Source organism: Nicotiana tabacum, chromosome 11 (genome assembly GCF_000715075.1).
Source record: "Nicotiana tabacum cultivar K326 chromosome 11, ASM71507v2, whole genome shotgun sequence".
Lineage (NCBI taxonomy): Eukaryota > Viridiplantae > Streptophyta > Magnoliopsida > Solanales > Solanaceae > Nicotiana > Nicotiana tabacum.
The window spans coordinates 2,575,919-2,590,148 of record NC_134090.1 but is presented as its reverse complement, the minus strand read 5'-3'; the positions used below and the strand labels follow the sequence as shown (position 1 = coordinate 2,590,148).

The window sequence follows — 14,230 nt, the reverse complement described above, 5'->3', positions numbered from 1 at the left end:
ACTGTTTGTGTAAAGCTAAGTTAACAAAAAGTATTTTTGTAAATTTACTTTTATAATGATTATTAATTATTTTATTGTTACTATAATAATCAACAAAATTCATATACTTTAATGGAACAAAAAAATTTATCACCTCATTGTTATAGTGGATAAATTAGAACCAGCTTGTCAACTTCTTTCTTTTTCCTTTTCTCCTTTTAAAAGAATGAATAATTAGTTGGATATTTACTTTTACTGTATTTTTTGTTCAAACGTTACAACACGCTTAGCCAAACGTTCACATGAAATGAAAAGCTAAAGTAAGCTATAAACTTATATATAAACATAACAGTTAATATACATATTGCAGCTAAAAAACAAACTAGATATAAAATCTACACGATACAACACGCTTAGCTGTTCAAGGGAGGAAAATGTCCAAGTCAGCTTGCGCACACCTGGACTAATTCCACGTGATATTTAGTATCTCCCACCAACATTGAAATACATAGGACTATCAACTTCAGACATCAAAGATATCAGTTTTGCCTGCTTCTGTTCTGCTATGCAATCTTACATACACTTGAATATTTGCATAGGAACCAAACAAGGCAGCTTTGCTGGCATCACGACGCCATAACTCATAGGGTAATCAAAATTGGTATTATACGATCAAACCTATACAGGAATTACATCGGCGTTCTGAATATCATCACAGGTCAAGATGAGACCTTCTACATAGGTTGGAAGGAGACAACGGGTCCATTGACAGCCAGTTGAAATAGGCTCGGCTGGTGGAACAATCATTAGCACATTCTCCTGGCGCCTTACAACGCCCATGACAGTAACGGTGCTCCCTTCTTTGATGTAACTGTAATTTTGAAACAACCATAAAGAACCTTAGTTTGCGTAACAGAAGCACAGAAGTAGACGAATCGCAGAATGAACTCAGCTTACCCTTCTTTCAGTCGCATTACACGGTCGTCACTTGAGAGGCTCCGATCAGCAAGCCATCTTAGGAAGTTGGGAGATAACTCCCTGTTACTCTTTGTTATATCAACAACTGTTATTGGTTTTACGAACGGCGCCACCTTTGCTCCATAACCGGCCTTCACCAGTGCTCTTAATCCAGTCTGAAAGTCTGATATATAGAAATCAGCAACATGTTTCTGTTACCACAAGACATACAGAAGTCAGCAACATATATAAGTATCTCATTAGACATAATCTTAGGAGTCATGACCACTACATAATAAGGGGCAAGTATCAATTGTCACCACTTGTTACGACCACTAAGGAGTTGAATAGTACAGAATTAGTGTATCAGAAAATTAAAAGTATCCAAAACCGTAACAGGGCTATTAGCTATAGCAACTTCTGACCAGTAGAAGCCTAGAAATTTCCCAGAACTTAAGCCTAGAAGTTGGCATATGAGGCTGGTTAAAGACCCTTTGACCCTTTGAAATCGCACATTTCAACCTTGAATATAGATAGTCCATGGCCTTATGTGCCCTGAATTCCAAACTGTCAGCTAGTTGAAGCTTTAATACTTCCTTCAAGTTCCCATATAAGAAACCTTTTTTTTCTGAGATAAGGTAAAGGTTTCATAAAATAAAGTACCAAGATGGTACAAAAGTACAAGAAGGAAGGCTCAAGAACAGACTATCACAAATTCCTCCCTAGCATCTCTATAAAATCCAAGCATTGTTCTACATTTTCCAATATGTTCTTCTTGCACCAGAAGTACAAATTATGTGGAAAGTTATTTTTAATCCCAGAGATATCCCTTCCTTGTCCTTCAAAACATATTTTGTTTCTTTCCGGCCATACAATTATAACACTATGGCAACCTCTTGGAAGCATTTGTATAGACTTCTGATAAGTATTGTACTTGAAAATTGAAATAGCATCCAGAGACTGCTGATACCAATTGATACTGAGTACTATGACCAAATCCAGAAATACTCAAATAGTTGATATGCAAACTAACCTCCGAATGCCTGCGTCCCCATGAAAAGCAACGCTGTCTAGGATGTGCAGATTTTCCACCACAACCTTTATATTCGAGCAATTCTGTAGAAGCATATACACATCGTGGTATCTGCTGAAAAGAAGTTTCAAGAGGGATACTGCCACAAGTAACAACCTACAAAAAAAACAATATATATTATTCCCTAAATATACATTCGTGAACCGTGCATCATTTGGAATGCAAGATTTTAATGGCGACAAATGTATGGTTGACCACAACCTCAAGAGAACGCTATGACAAAGAAACGAGGACATAGAGCCATTGTGAGAGGCTTGGAGCAACAAGAAGTATAGGAACAGTACATAGTTTGTCCAGCTGAATACAGAAAAGCCCTCAAATTGCCTACTTTTGTAGGAAAAAGACATTTTAAAGGAACAACTAAGGATGATAGTTTCAAGGTGGATTTAGTTCTTGGAAACTATAAATGAGGCATATAATCCTAAAGGTTAGCAACCAATACAGTTATCAGAATATCTTAGCGACTTCTTGACTATACCATCAGCTTTACAGGTGTTACACGACCTTTTTTTTTTATAACGGCAGTGTACCGTGTGCGGGCAAGCTTGTGTGCACGGTCACTTTTCATGCTACCTCCCACCGGGGCAAGGTAAAGGTGTTATTACACGACTTGAAGAATGCTAATAAGGACGGTCCCCGTTCAAGCATTATTTACACCTCATGAGGGTAGTGTTAGTAAGAACTCAACGACGAAGCCACAGTAAACGGATTAGCTTAATGTAGCAACAATTTAAAACAGTAGATATTTATCTAGATTTTACTCAAATGCTATAATTAACGCAAATGCTATACAATAATTTGATTACCACATTAAAAGCTAACTTTGTTCTCCTTATTTTACTCTGTTTGTATAAAGAAAAGTAGTTGTCCACTTTTTGGTATGGCACTTTTGGAGGGTTCCTTTTTTCCCTTTTCTGGGGAACAGGCTGGATCGAATTCAGCAAATGTCCATACATGAGGGGGTTATACAAATGCAATAATAATTCCTATACATTCATTCCATCAGGTTATTGGGAAAGGATAACTTAAATTATAATCTCAATTTTAGACTAGAATATGATTTCTCTTCCAAGCTTGCCTTTATACTAAAAGAATCTAGATTGGGAATAAAAGAATGAATCTTCCGAGGTTGCCTATATATGATAACAAGCTCAAATACTCACTTTCCAGTCATGTGGATTCAAATGTACTTAACTTTCTTATATTTAAATTTTATTTAATTTATTCTTGAGATAAAACTGGATAAAGAGAGAAATAGTTGTACTGTAATTGGACAGTCCAACTATTAGACAACACTTGTCACTATGTTGTAAATTTGATAAATTTACATGAGAAAACTTTAAATTGGATGGTCCTAACAACGTCAGGGCATTAGTTATCTATTAGTATAAGAGTCGGTCAAGATAGACCATGCCATAATATCATGTTCAAGGATGCAAATGGCTATACGGTTAGTAAGGACAAGAAAGAAGCATAAGTTCTCCCTGTATTAGGTAGGATAGGAATCACAAAGGAGGACTAAACGAAACCAAGAGATAATAAGAACCTGAACACTACATTTAAAAGGACGGAGATGAGAAGCAGCACGCATTTTATAGTATCAAATGAAAAGACAAAAAGAAAGGAAAGGTTGCCACAAATAAACTTATAAGATACAAAAAGATATAAAAGTTATTTCTCTGTTGAATAGGTAATGAAATATCAGGAAGGTAGTTCTAACTTCTACCCTCTTATTAAAAAATAACTTTTGAAGTAACTAATTAAAAGCTGCAATGGAAGTAACTTATAAAAAAAAATGCAAAGTATATACACATCAGCAGCCAGTACATATCCACTTATTATATCATATTTTCCTTCCCATTCATCTTTCCATTTTCCCCTTTCTAAAGCAACTCTTCCACATTAAGAATCAAAGGAAAATGTTCAGAGCAACTTCAAATCACAATACTCAGCAGCCAACATTTCACAAGACTAAAACACCACATAAAGCTATGTGCTTTAACCTTTCCTTAAGCATAATTTAAGTGACAGTCAAAGTCAAAGCTTAAGAAATATCCCACCCACAAGCACACTCAAAGTCATTCACACACATGGTCATTCACTTCAAGGACAATATGGCAAATGACAATCTTAAAACTACTTACTCCACTCCACTATAAGTGATTTTTAAGGTTTTGACACACCAATAAGAAGATCACTTAATTACATTTATTATGACGGTTATTTGACTAAATTAACATTTATCTCTCCTCAACATAAATACATTAGCATTGGAAGACTATGAATTTGTTCAAATCATTTATTAGACAAGGGTAAATTTGGGAAAATGTTTAATACCTTCTTGCTTTTTAAAAAAGTCACTGATTTGAACCAAATTTTAAACCGGAGGGAGTATCATCCAAAAAATCCATCCTACTAAACAACCATAACTACCACCTAATGACAAAATCATGAACTAAAAAAATAGAATATACATTTCAACATCACCAAACAAAATTAATAGGAAATCAAATTCCAGAATTAAAATAATATTTCTTCTTGATACACTTTACTTTTTACTCTGTTCCAACAAAAAATGATACTTACTTCTTTATATTTAAAAGGACTTTAATTTTAAAATTCACAATTTATAATTTATATATGCCAGCTAAAATACAAAATGTGCATATGAGTGTAAAATTACCCCAGTAACCTTCACATACTGTCCATCAACAGCACCTCTAAGCTCAGCATCAGGAAATCTTCTTAAAAAACCCACCAAGCCTCGTTCTTTATAGCCATAATTCCACAGTAAAATCACCAAAATTGGCGCTAAAATTCCACCTACACCCACTAAAATCACCGATTTTTTAACTGCCGCCATCACAAAAGCACCCGCCATTAAAGCCATTAGTAACACAACAAGTAAAACCCACATTGCCACTCTTGAAACCCTAAAACCCATTTTAATTTCATCGCTCAAGCTCGTAACGGCTGAACCGTAGACTACTTTCTTAAACGAACCGGCCGGTTCGAGCTGGCCGGACCGTCGACCAATACTGGAACTCAACGGACCGGAGGTAATGAGACCGGTGGGCTGAATTGGTGTCATTATTGGACCGGAACCGGAGGAAGAGGATCTTTTCGGAATTGGGCCGGAGTTAGGCCCGGATCTGACGGGTCCGGATCCACTATTATGCTGTGAAGAAGATGAAGGCCTCAGAATTGGCGGGCCCCCAAGAGGGTGGAGGTGGTCCCCAGTTGAGAAATCGATGCCGTACATTTTTCCAAGCTCGCCGGACTTTTTAACGTCGCCGCCGGTGTAAGGAACGGCACGAGATGCGACTGTGGGTTGTTTTTCCTTGTGTTGTTCGGGTCGGCCCGAGACGATTAACCCGTTGCTTAGCTGGTGCGACCCGGTTCGAGAACCCATTTTTTAGAGAATAAGAATCCAAAGTGAAGCTGTGAAGAAAGAGGAGAGTGTGGGTTTGGAGTGTGAAAGTGTAATGTAGCTAATGGAGTGGAAAAGGAGGTGATAGAAATTGGAAAGTGGAGAGTGGGGATTTGAAAAGACAAAAAAGGACATATTATTATGTATTTATAATGACATTTGTCTTACAAAGAGTATTTTAAATAAGATGATTAAGATTTCGCCTACTTTAATTAGATATCTCGAGTTCAAAATTTAGATATAGTGACCTCGTTTGGTAGCTGGTTAAGAGAAAAATTATTCATATATTAGGGCAACATAACTTATGCAATGTTTGGTAGCCGTCAGTTATTTTGTACAAAATTCAGCATAACTAATATCATATTTGGTTGTCATTTTATAATTCTACATAAATAATACATGTATAAGTTATGAGTCAATCTATGTATTATTTTATGCGAGATAGAAGATGGAATAATTAATACATGTATTAATAATTAAAATATTGAAATGATAAATTTACCCCTTTCATTTTACACATAAATGCGTCCTTCTATAGATTGATTTATATCAAATCATTTGGAGAACAAGCATGAAGATATTGATGCTATCACTGCTAGGCTCTTCCTCTTCTCAATCTATTAGAGACAAAATCAGTAAATAAGTATTTTACTTTAAAATTTATATAATTTATATCAATTTCTAATACAACAAACCAAATATTCAAAAATAATAATCAATACGTAACTAATTCATGTATAACTTATACCTACATAACTAATCTCTGCATCACTTATTCATGCATAACTAATACATGCATAACTCTAATCGGCAACCAAACCGACAACCAAAGGACCTCTTCTTAAATGTTCGATAGCGTTTGAAAATGCCTATGATAAATGCGATGAAGGGACAATAATTTTCCATCCCTTAAGTTTTAGTTTTGGATAAAGAAAATCTTTAAAAAGTACAGGATTTGCTCCTTTTAAAGATCCTTCTAATTCAATTAACTCGACCAATGAATTTTAATTAGATAGTTAAAATTTAAAAAAATGTACTAGTATTTCTTTAGAAAGTAAACTTATGATTTAACTAAGACTCATCTCAATGAATGCACTTTCTTAAGTTTTGATATAATAAATAATAGTATATTATTAGAAAGATTAAAGTATAATTAAACTAAATATGTTGTATTCCCATGCACGCTTTACGTTGTATTAGTAGTTGCTAATAAAAAAGGAGTGCTAAAGCAGAGTGGAGATTTAGGGGCTTGAAAATACAAAGATGGACCTTTGTTTAGAGATATTGACATTTGTGTCCCTGTCTATAAATAGCTGTACAACATGCGCTGTCTTTTTTTCCAATCTAGGAGGTTGCTAAACACTTTTTTGTTTTATATTATTTCTTTTATAAGTATTTTTATGATGTTATTTGTTACTAATAAAAAACCAATGAGGTTCGGACTTCGGTGGAAGATTGTCAATATAATCCATCAATTCTTGTTTTTTTTTCTGATTGATATTAATTATTATATATTTTATGCATTAAATTACTTAATTTTCATGTCCTTGTAATTATTTTCTCCATTATGTTTATTTGTGTCGGTAGCAAATTAGCCATTGCCATCTGTTGGTCCTAGTTTGGTAAGTGAATAGATTGTTCAATAAAGGTCCCAATTTGTACTAATAATTAGTATGTGTATGATTTTGTCAATAACATGTACTGAATCTAATAAGGTCACTTTCAATTAGATTAAAACAAAATCAATTGGACTAATGATATCTCAAATTGAAATAAAAGTTTTCCTACATGTCATACTTTGAACTGATTACATATCATTCTAGTATTATCTTAGCCTTCGTTTTCTATTATTACCTATTATTTATCTTATGTTGGCTTTATTATTACCTATTGATTTGTTATTTTGATGTTGTTATTGTTCTTGCATTTATTATTTTTAACATTGCTTCTTTACTATTATTCTTCTTTTTCAAACATGATGTGAATTGTTTCTCTTAAGCCGAGGGTCTATCAGAAATAATCTCTTTACTTTCGCAAGTTAGGGTTAAGATCTGCATACACGTTATTTTTTCCAAATTCCACACTGTGAGAACATACTGTATATGTTATTATTGTAGTAATATACAGTAGCATTTTTTTTTGTTTTTGGTAGAAAGACTATTTATTATGTGATGAATAATCCAACAAATGAGTGAGGCAAAAGGCAGGTTGAAAAAAGAAGGAAATTGAGAAATGTCAATATAGGTTTGTTCAGTATTTAATGTAACTTTGATTAATGATTTATAAATATGAATTTTTTTTCCCTTGTGATTCAAGATTTTCTCTCCTTTGATTTGTTCAACAAAAATAACTTGAGTTAAAAAAAAATCACTTTTTAATGTGTATGTGTCATGTGCTTTTAAATTTCCACTACTTAATATAAAGTAGACATAAATGCCTTTTATATCACTATCTTTATTTTATTGATCACAAATCTAATCCCACCATAAATTGTCAAATGAATACAAAATAAAACAAGAGATACAAGCTTTTAAATATTCTTATTTATTACATATTTTTTTTATTTTTTTCAGCTTCTCTAATACTATTTGTCTAAGGATATTATTATTTAAAGAACTTGACTGGCATGACATAATTAAATGCATACATAAAATGATTAGCAAAAAAGAAAACTTGTTCACTTACTCAATATGGAAGAAAAGATATAAAAAAAATATACAAAAGAAGGACAAGATTGGCTTGTTATAATACATAGATTACAACATAGTTTTGGCCAATAAATAATACTTAGAAACATTTGTGTAAAGGGAAGAGCTCTTCATACAAGTCAAAATTTCATGGACGTAAATGTAATTTTGCGTACCAAAAAAAGATATAACCTGTTGATTGGGGATTCAGTTAGTACCTAAAGAAGCATAATATAAATATACTAAGTATATTTTAAAACTTTCAACTTGTTAAGTTATTTTAATCACTTTCAAATCTTATGTCCAACAAGTGGAGGATAATCTTTTGCTTTCTTAAGTTAACTGAAATTAGTAAATACACATCTTACTAATTCTCAAGTGTAATAAAAAAATAAAATAAAAAACAACTCTGTAACGACCCGACCAGTCGTTTTGAGCTCTAGCGCGTCATTCAGCGGTTTGAGACCTTGAGCAGTTTCACTTCAGGTATTATGACTTGTACGCGTGGTCGAAATTTAATTTAGGAAAGTTCGGAGTTGATCTAGAAAGAAAATTCTAATTTCGGGAGCCTTAAGTTGGAGGAATTGACTAAAGTGTAATTTTTGAGCATACGGCCTCGAAATCGGGATTTGAAGGTTCCAACAGGTTTGTATGATGATTTTGGACTTGGATGTATGTCCGGATCGGTTTTTGGATGACTCGGGAATGTTTCGGCGCCTATCGTGGAAGTTGGCATTTTGGAAGGATTTCATAAATTTGGTTTGGAGTGCATTTCAATGCTATCGATGTTCGTTTGGGATTTCGAGTCTGGGAATAGTTCCGTATGGTGATTCTGGTATTGGGAGCACGTCCGGAAGTGGATGTGGAGGTCCGTAGGTCATTTCGGGATCATTTGGTGAAAGTTGGAATTTTGAAGATTTTTGAGAAGTTTGACCGGGAGTGGACTTTTTGATATCGAGGTCGAATTCTGATTCCGCAAGTTGGAGTAGGTCCGTAATGTCAAATGTGACTTGTGTGCAAAATTTGAGGCCAATCGGACGTGATTTGATAGGTTTCGGCATCGAATGTAGAAGTTTGAAGTTCTAAAGTTCATTAAACTCGAATTGGGGTGAGATTCATGATTTTGATATTGATGTGATTTGAGGCCTCGAGCAAGTTTATGTTATGTTATGGGACAAGTTGGTGTGATTGGACGGGGTCCCGGGAGCCTCGGGTGTGTTTCGGGGTGGTTTCGGGTCAAATTTGGGATGAAAAGTTGTTGTTGGTTTGCTGTTTTGCTCATAATGGTGTTGTCTTTCGCGAATACGGGAGAAGGGGCACGATCGCAAAGAAGGATTCCTGGGCTGGTGATTTTGCCCTACGCGAATGCGGTGAGGGGCATGCGAACGCGTAGGTGGGCCTGGCAGTGCTTCGCGAATGTGGAGGCCCAACCGCGAACGCGAAGAAGAGATGAAGGAGCGGGGCCTGGAACAGTTGACCTTCACGAACGCGGCTACTGGAACGCGAATGCGAAGAGGAAATTGGAGGCAGTGTTTCTTTGGCCTTCGTGATCGCGATGGTCTTTCCGCTATCGCGAAGAAGGTCGCCTGGGCAGTGAGGTTTTAAAAACGGGAGTTTGGCCATTTTCATTTCATTTTTCTCCATGGGAGCCGACCTAGGAGCGATTTTAGAGCACCATTTTCATCACCAAGCATGAGGTAAATGATTTTTACTAGTTGTGAGTTTCATACAAGGTTTATACATAGATTTAGGCACAAAAACTTGTGTAAATTTGGAATTTTGAAGCAAAACCTAGAAATTTATATTTTTTGAATTTTGACCACTAATTTGGGCATGGAATTGAGAATAAATCATATATTGAGTTCGTAATGTTATAGGTAATGTTTATCTTCGCAAATTTTCGGAATCCGGGCACTTGGGCCCGAGGGTTGCTTTATCGGCTTTTCGAGAGGAGTTGAGAATTTGTCTAAATTGATTTGTTATGAGTATTAGAGTATATTTTTATTGGTTTGCACATTGTTTGATTAGTTTTGGAGCGACGGGCATCGATTTTGAGGTGTTAAAGGGCTTTGGAGCCGGTAATGAAATTTCGGAGCAAGGTAAGTCTTCTGTCTAACTCTGTGAGGGGGAAAAACTACCCCTAGGTGATGTATTTAATGTATGAAACTTGTTGCGGGGACTACGTACACACGAGGTTACGAGAGTCCATATGTAGTTAGATTCTTGTTATTGTCCGGGTAGACTTAGGCTTACATCATGTTATAGCTGTACTACTTGAGCAGTCTCTCGCCTATTTAATTCCTCTGTTTTACATTACTACTTGAGACTAGAATTTCTTTGTAGAGACTTTACGAGTTCATGATTAATCACCGAATAATGTTACTCCTCTTCCGGCATGTTCCCAGGATATATACATATACGTTTCATTGAAAGATTTTTGTTAAAGAAATTACAACTCACACGCTTATTTGTGAGTGGGGTCAAGGACCCATCAAAACTTCTTATTCTTATGGGATCGGGCCGTTCGCCTCAGCAGAATTGTGTATTTCACTTTTATGAGATCGGGTCGTTCGCCTCGACATGATTTATGTACCACACTCTCATGGGAGCGGGTCGTTCGCCTTGGCAGTTTAATAGATGCATCTATGGTTCGTGCCGTTCGACCCTCGGAAGTGCACCGTTTAAATATTTTTGTTGGATCGGGCCGTACGCCTCGGCATTTCCTATATCATATCCTCATGTAATCGTGCGTAATATTCGGCAAGAAGCCAGGGTATCTGTAAATTTTCCACTGATTCGAATTATAACAACCTGCTTGGTGAGATCTAGTACACACACATAATATATATATATATATATATATATATATTCTCTAATTGTGTGATTTAAAAATTCCATTATTCTCTAAAATTATTCATTTCATATTTAATCAATTTATAGCAAGGTTTCTATATATGGTAAAGTCGTTATGAAAAATATTAACGAATTCAATGGTTGAATAAACCTGTGAATTACTGTTCCCCTTCTCCAAAACTAAAACCCTTATCACTCAACTCATTATATTAAACAAACAATTGAGCTAATCATATGCTTCAAATAATGATGTCAAGTACATGACCAACTTGTGGGGAAACCATATAATTAAAATTAGGCATAAGAAAGCTACTATTTGTACCTTATGTTTGGTACTCGAGAAAAGCAATAATTGATAGTATTAATGATTAGTGTCTAACTAGATTGTTTTCTCTGTTTATTTTTTCCAAATTTATTGCGTTTTTTTTTTCTTTTCTTTCTATTCGTTAAATATTGTTTGACTTCGTAAGAAGACGGGTATTCACTTAATTAATGAATATTCTCAACAAGTTTTGCATGTTGATTTTCAAATTCAAGGCGTATAGATTCAAAACAATTCTCAGCATAAATGAGAAATCACAATGATTCAAATATATATAAACACTATAAAGAATTCGTGAAATTATGTTATCGTAGGACATGTTCTTGGAGGCGTTTTGCAATAAATTCAAAGTATATGAAAATAAATTTGATTTATTAGTCTAATATTGTTTGACAAAAAAGAAACTCTAATAATTTATAGATCGTCCATTTACTTTTAAGAGAAAACTAATGTAAAGGACAACATAGTGTGCACAAGGCATCTCTTGTTCATATAGGGTCCGTGGAAGGGCCGCAACAAAAGGAATGTGATATAAACAACCTACCTAATGCAAACATTAGTGGTTACTTCCACGGTTCAAACCCGTTATCTATAAGTTACACAGAGTTAGAGGAAATTTTTTATAAACCACTATAGTTTAGAGCCTAATAACTATAATTTGTCTAATTACCATTCGTAACTTGTTTAATTATTACTAACTTGTATCATTTGTATTCAAATGCGCAACGATTACAGCCTGTGTCAACTGTATTCGTTCGCGCAAAAATACAACATGTATCAACTGTATTCGTTCGCACAATTATATTTATTCGTGCAACGAATACAATACGTATCAAACTGTAACCAAGGCGAAATAAAGGATGTATACAAATGATACAACTTGTATCAACTACATACAAGGGTATATACAAAGGATACAATATGTAACAACTGTATTTGTTCCGCAACGAATACAATTAAGATAAATACAAAAAAACAGAAAAATAAAATATTCTTGTTGAGATTCGAACTCAAGACCTTCGCTAGCTAAGCAAACGCTCTAACCAACTGAGCTACAAATATACCCTTTTTTTGTAGTGCTTGTTTCAGCTCAAAATAATTAATTTCTTATTTCATGGATTTGCTATAAAATTTAAATATAGCTACGGATGGTAAATTTGCCGAAAGTATAGCTACGAATGGTAAATAAAATATAAATATTCGATGTGTCGCGTAATTTTTCCATAACGTTATCGTCAATCCGAGACTGATTTAATTGGGCCTCCCTTGAGCCCAGTTGACATTATCTGCTTTTGAGTTTGGGCCTGGGAGTCACTTCTAAGCCCAATAAAATTGCTAATTGACTATCCACACTTGAAAAGGACCTCACATAATCTGCTTTAAGTGAAAAGGCATGGGCTTGACTGTCCAACTTGCATAGCAACTCCATTGAAGAAGACATAATTCAAGATATTTCACACTATGAGAATTGCAGTGGGAACCTTTTTCTAATATATTTTCACATAATATTAATGTGATAACTTGGTGAAAGATTATGTTATTACAAGTTTGAAATATGAAACAATTTTAAAATATATAGTAATTTTTTGGTGGGAAGGGGGAGGAGAGTTTCCTCTTATCAATTTTTCAAGATTCAAAACTTGTCTGTGTGAAACACTCTCTCCGAGCAAGAAACAATGTTGATGGAAATGCTATCTTAATAATTTGATCTTTCTATTGTTTATTAATAAGTTTCTAATTTAATTTGCTGAGAAGTTGTTGAATCTAAAAATAAAGTATATACAACTTGAATATTGTAAAATTTAAGAAAGACCATGATAAGTTACATGTCACTTTTTGAAACCTTTATGTAGTATGTATATGTAAACTTTTTATAGTAGTCCCGTTTATTCCGATATTTTTAAGAGAACATATATTATAATATAACATGACGAATGATTCCAAAGAAAATTTGGCTGTTATAGTGAAATATTGTTATAAAGGATGATTGTTATAGAGAGTTCTGACCGAGACAAAATTAATGAAACCTTTAATGTTTAAAATTGAAAAGATAGACAATATCAAATTTGGTCCCTAACAAGTTCATTTCATGGCAGTGCCCCCCATAAATAAATCAATTTCTAAGGATTTAGGTAGGGTAGGGTATCTTATCCCCAATTTAAATAGGAAGTATCCCCAATTCCAAACTTAAAAGGAGTTGCATAAATCAATATTTGAAGAAACTTTAGATTGGCTTACATGCAGAGGAACAATATGGGACTGTATCTTGTTTGTTTTTGGCAAAAGAACGTCCAATATTTTAGTATGGTACAAGTGTCAATGTTACAATTAGCCCTTTAAACTGGCTTTGAGCAAGTACCTCGACTATTTCATGTGTATCTGTTACTTTCCGCATAAATATTAGTAACTCTATCCACTAAAATTTGATAGATGAAAAGATATCATCTAAATATTTTTGCCTTAACTAGAAAAAAGAAATTGAATTTAATATGACAAAATGAAAGTGATGTATTGTGGATGGCCGGATGCAAACTAAACGTAAATTTAAAATTATACCATGGAACAAAGAAACTTTTGGCGAGAAGCGCTTTATCCTCTAGTACGTTTTGTAGGACACAAATCCAAATTAATTAGTACGTTTTGTAGGACACAAATCCAAATTAATTAGATTAACGTGTTTATTAATTGAATGAGATTCAAGCTGGAAAAAATAGTATGAATATTGTTTCTATATAGAAGTGGTAAATGATTCTCTTATAAATGTGCTTAAATTTATTTCTCTATAATTTGTGGTTGTAACAATGTGGTCACTTAAAAGCAATTTAGCATTGATTGATTAAAAAGAAGAAGGAAGACTTGGATTCCTTCTAAAAAAAGCATTCCCATTTCCTTTTCCTTTTTTCTTTTAC

General features: G+C 34.2%; 1 protein-coding gene across 1 annotated transcript; it reads right to left on the bottom strand.

The window, feature by feature from the left end:
• Positions 1 to 268: 268 nt before the first annotated feature.
• Positions 269 to 5,555, bottom strand: LOC107798930 (putative membrane protein At1g16860). Its single transcript, XM_016621957.2, has 4 exons — positions 4,713 to 5,555; positions 1,970 to 2,125; positions 937 to 1,148; positions 269 to 850 (listed from the first exon to the last, which is right to left on the bottom strand). Exons 1-4 carry the CDS (start codon positions 5,439 to 5,441, stop codon positions 658 to 660), a joined length of 1,290 nt encoding a protein of 429 aa, XP_016477443.2. The 5' UTR covers positions 5,442 to 5,555; the 3' UTR covers positions 269 to 657.
• Between the last annotated feature and the right edge of the window lie 8,675 nt (positions 5,556 to 14,230).

Coding starts and splice junctions, on each gene's coding strand:
- LOC107798930 (XM_016621957.2), bottom strand. CDS start 5,441: ATGGGTTCTCGAACCGGGTCGCACCAGCTAAGCAACGGGTTAATCGTC. Junction 2,126..4,712: donor AGTATGTGAAGGTTACTGGG/GTAATTTTACAC, acceptor TTTTTTTTGTAG/GTTGTTACTTGTGGCAGTAT. Junction 851..936: donor GTAATGCGACTGAAAGAAGG/GTAAGCTGAGTT, acceptor TCAAAATTACAG/TTACATCAAAGAAGGGAGCA.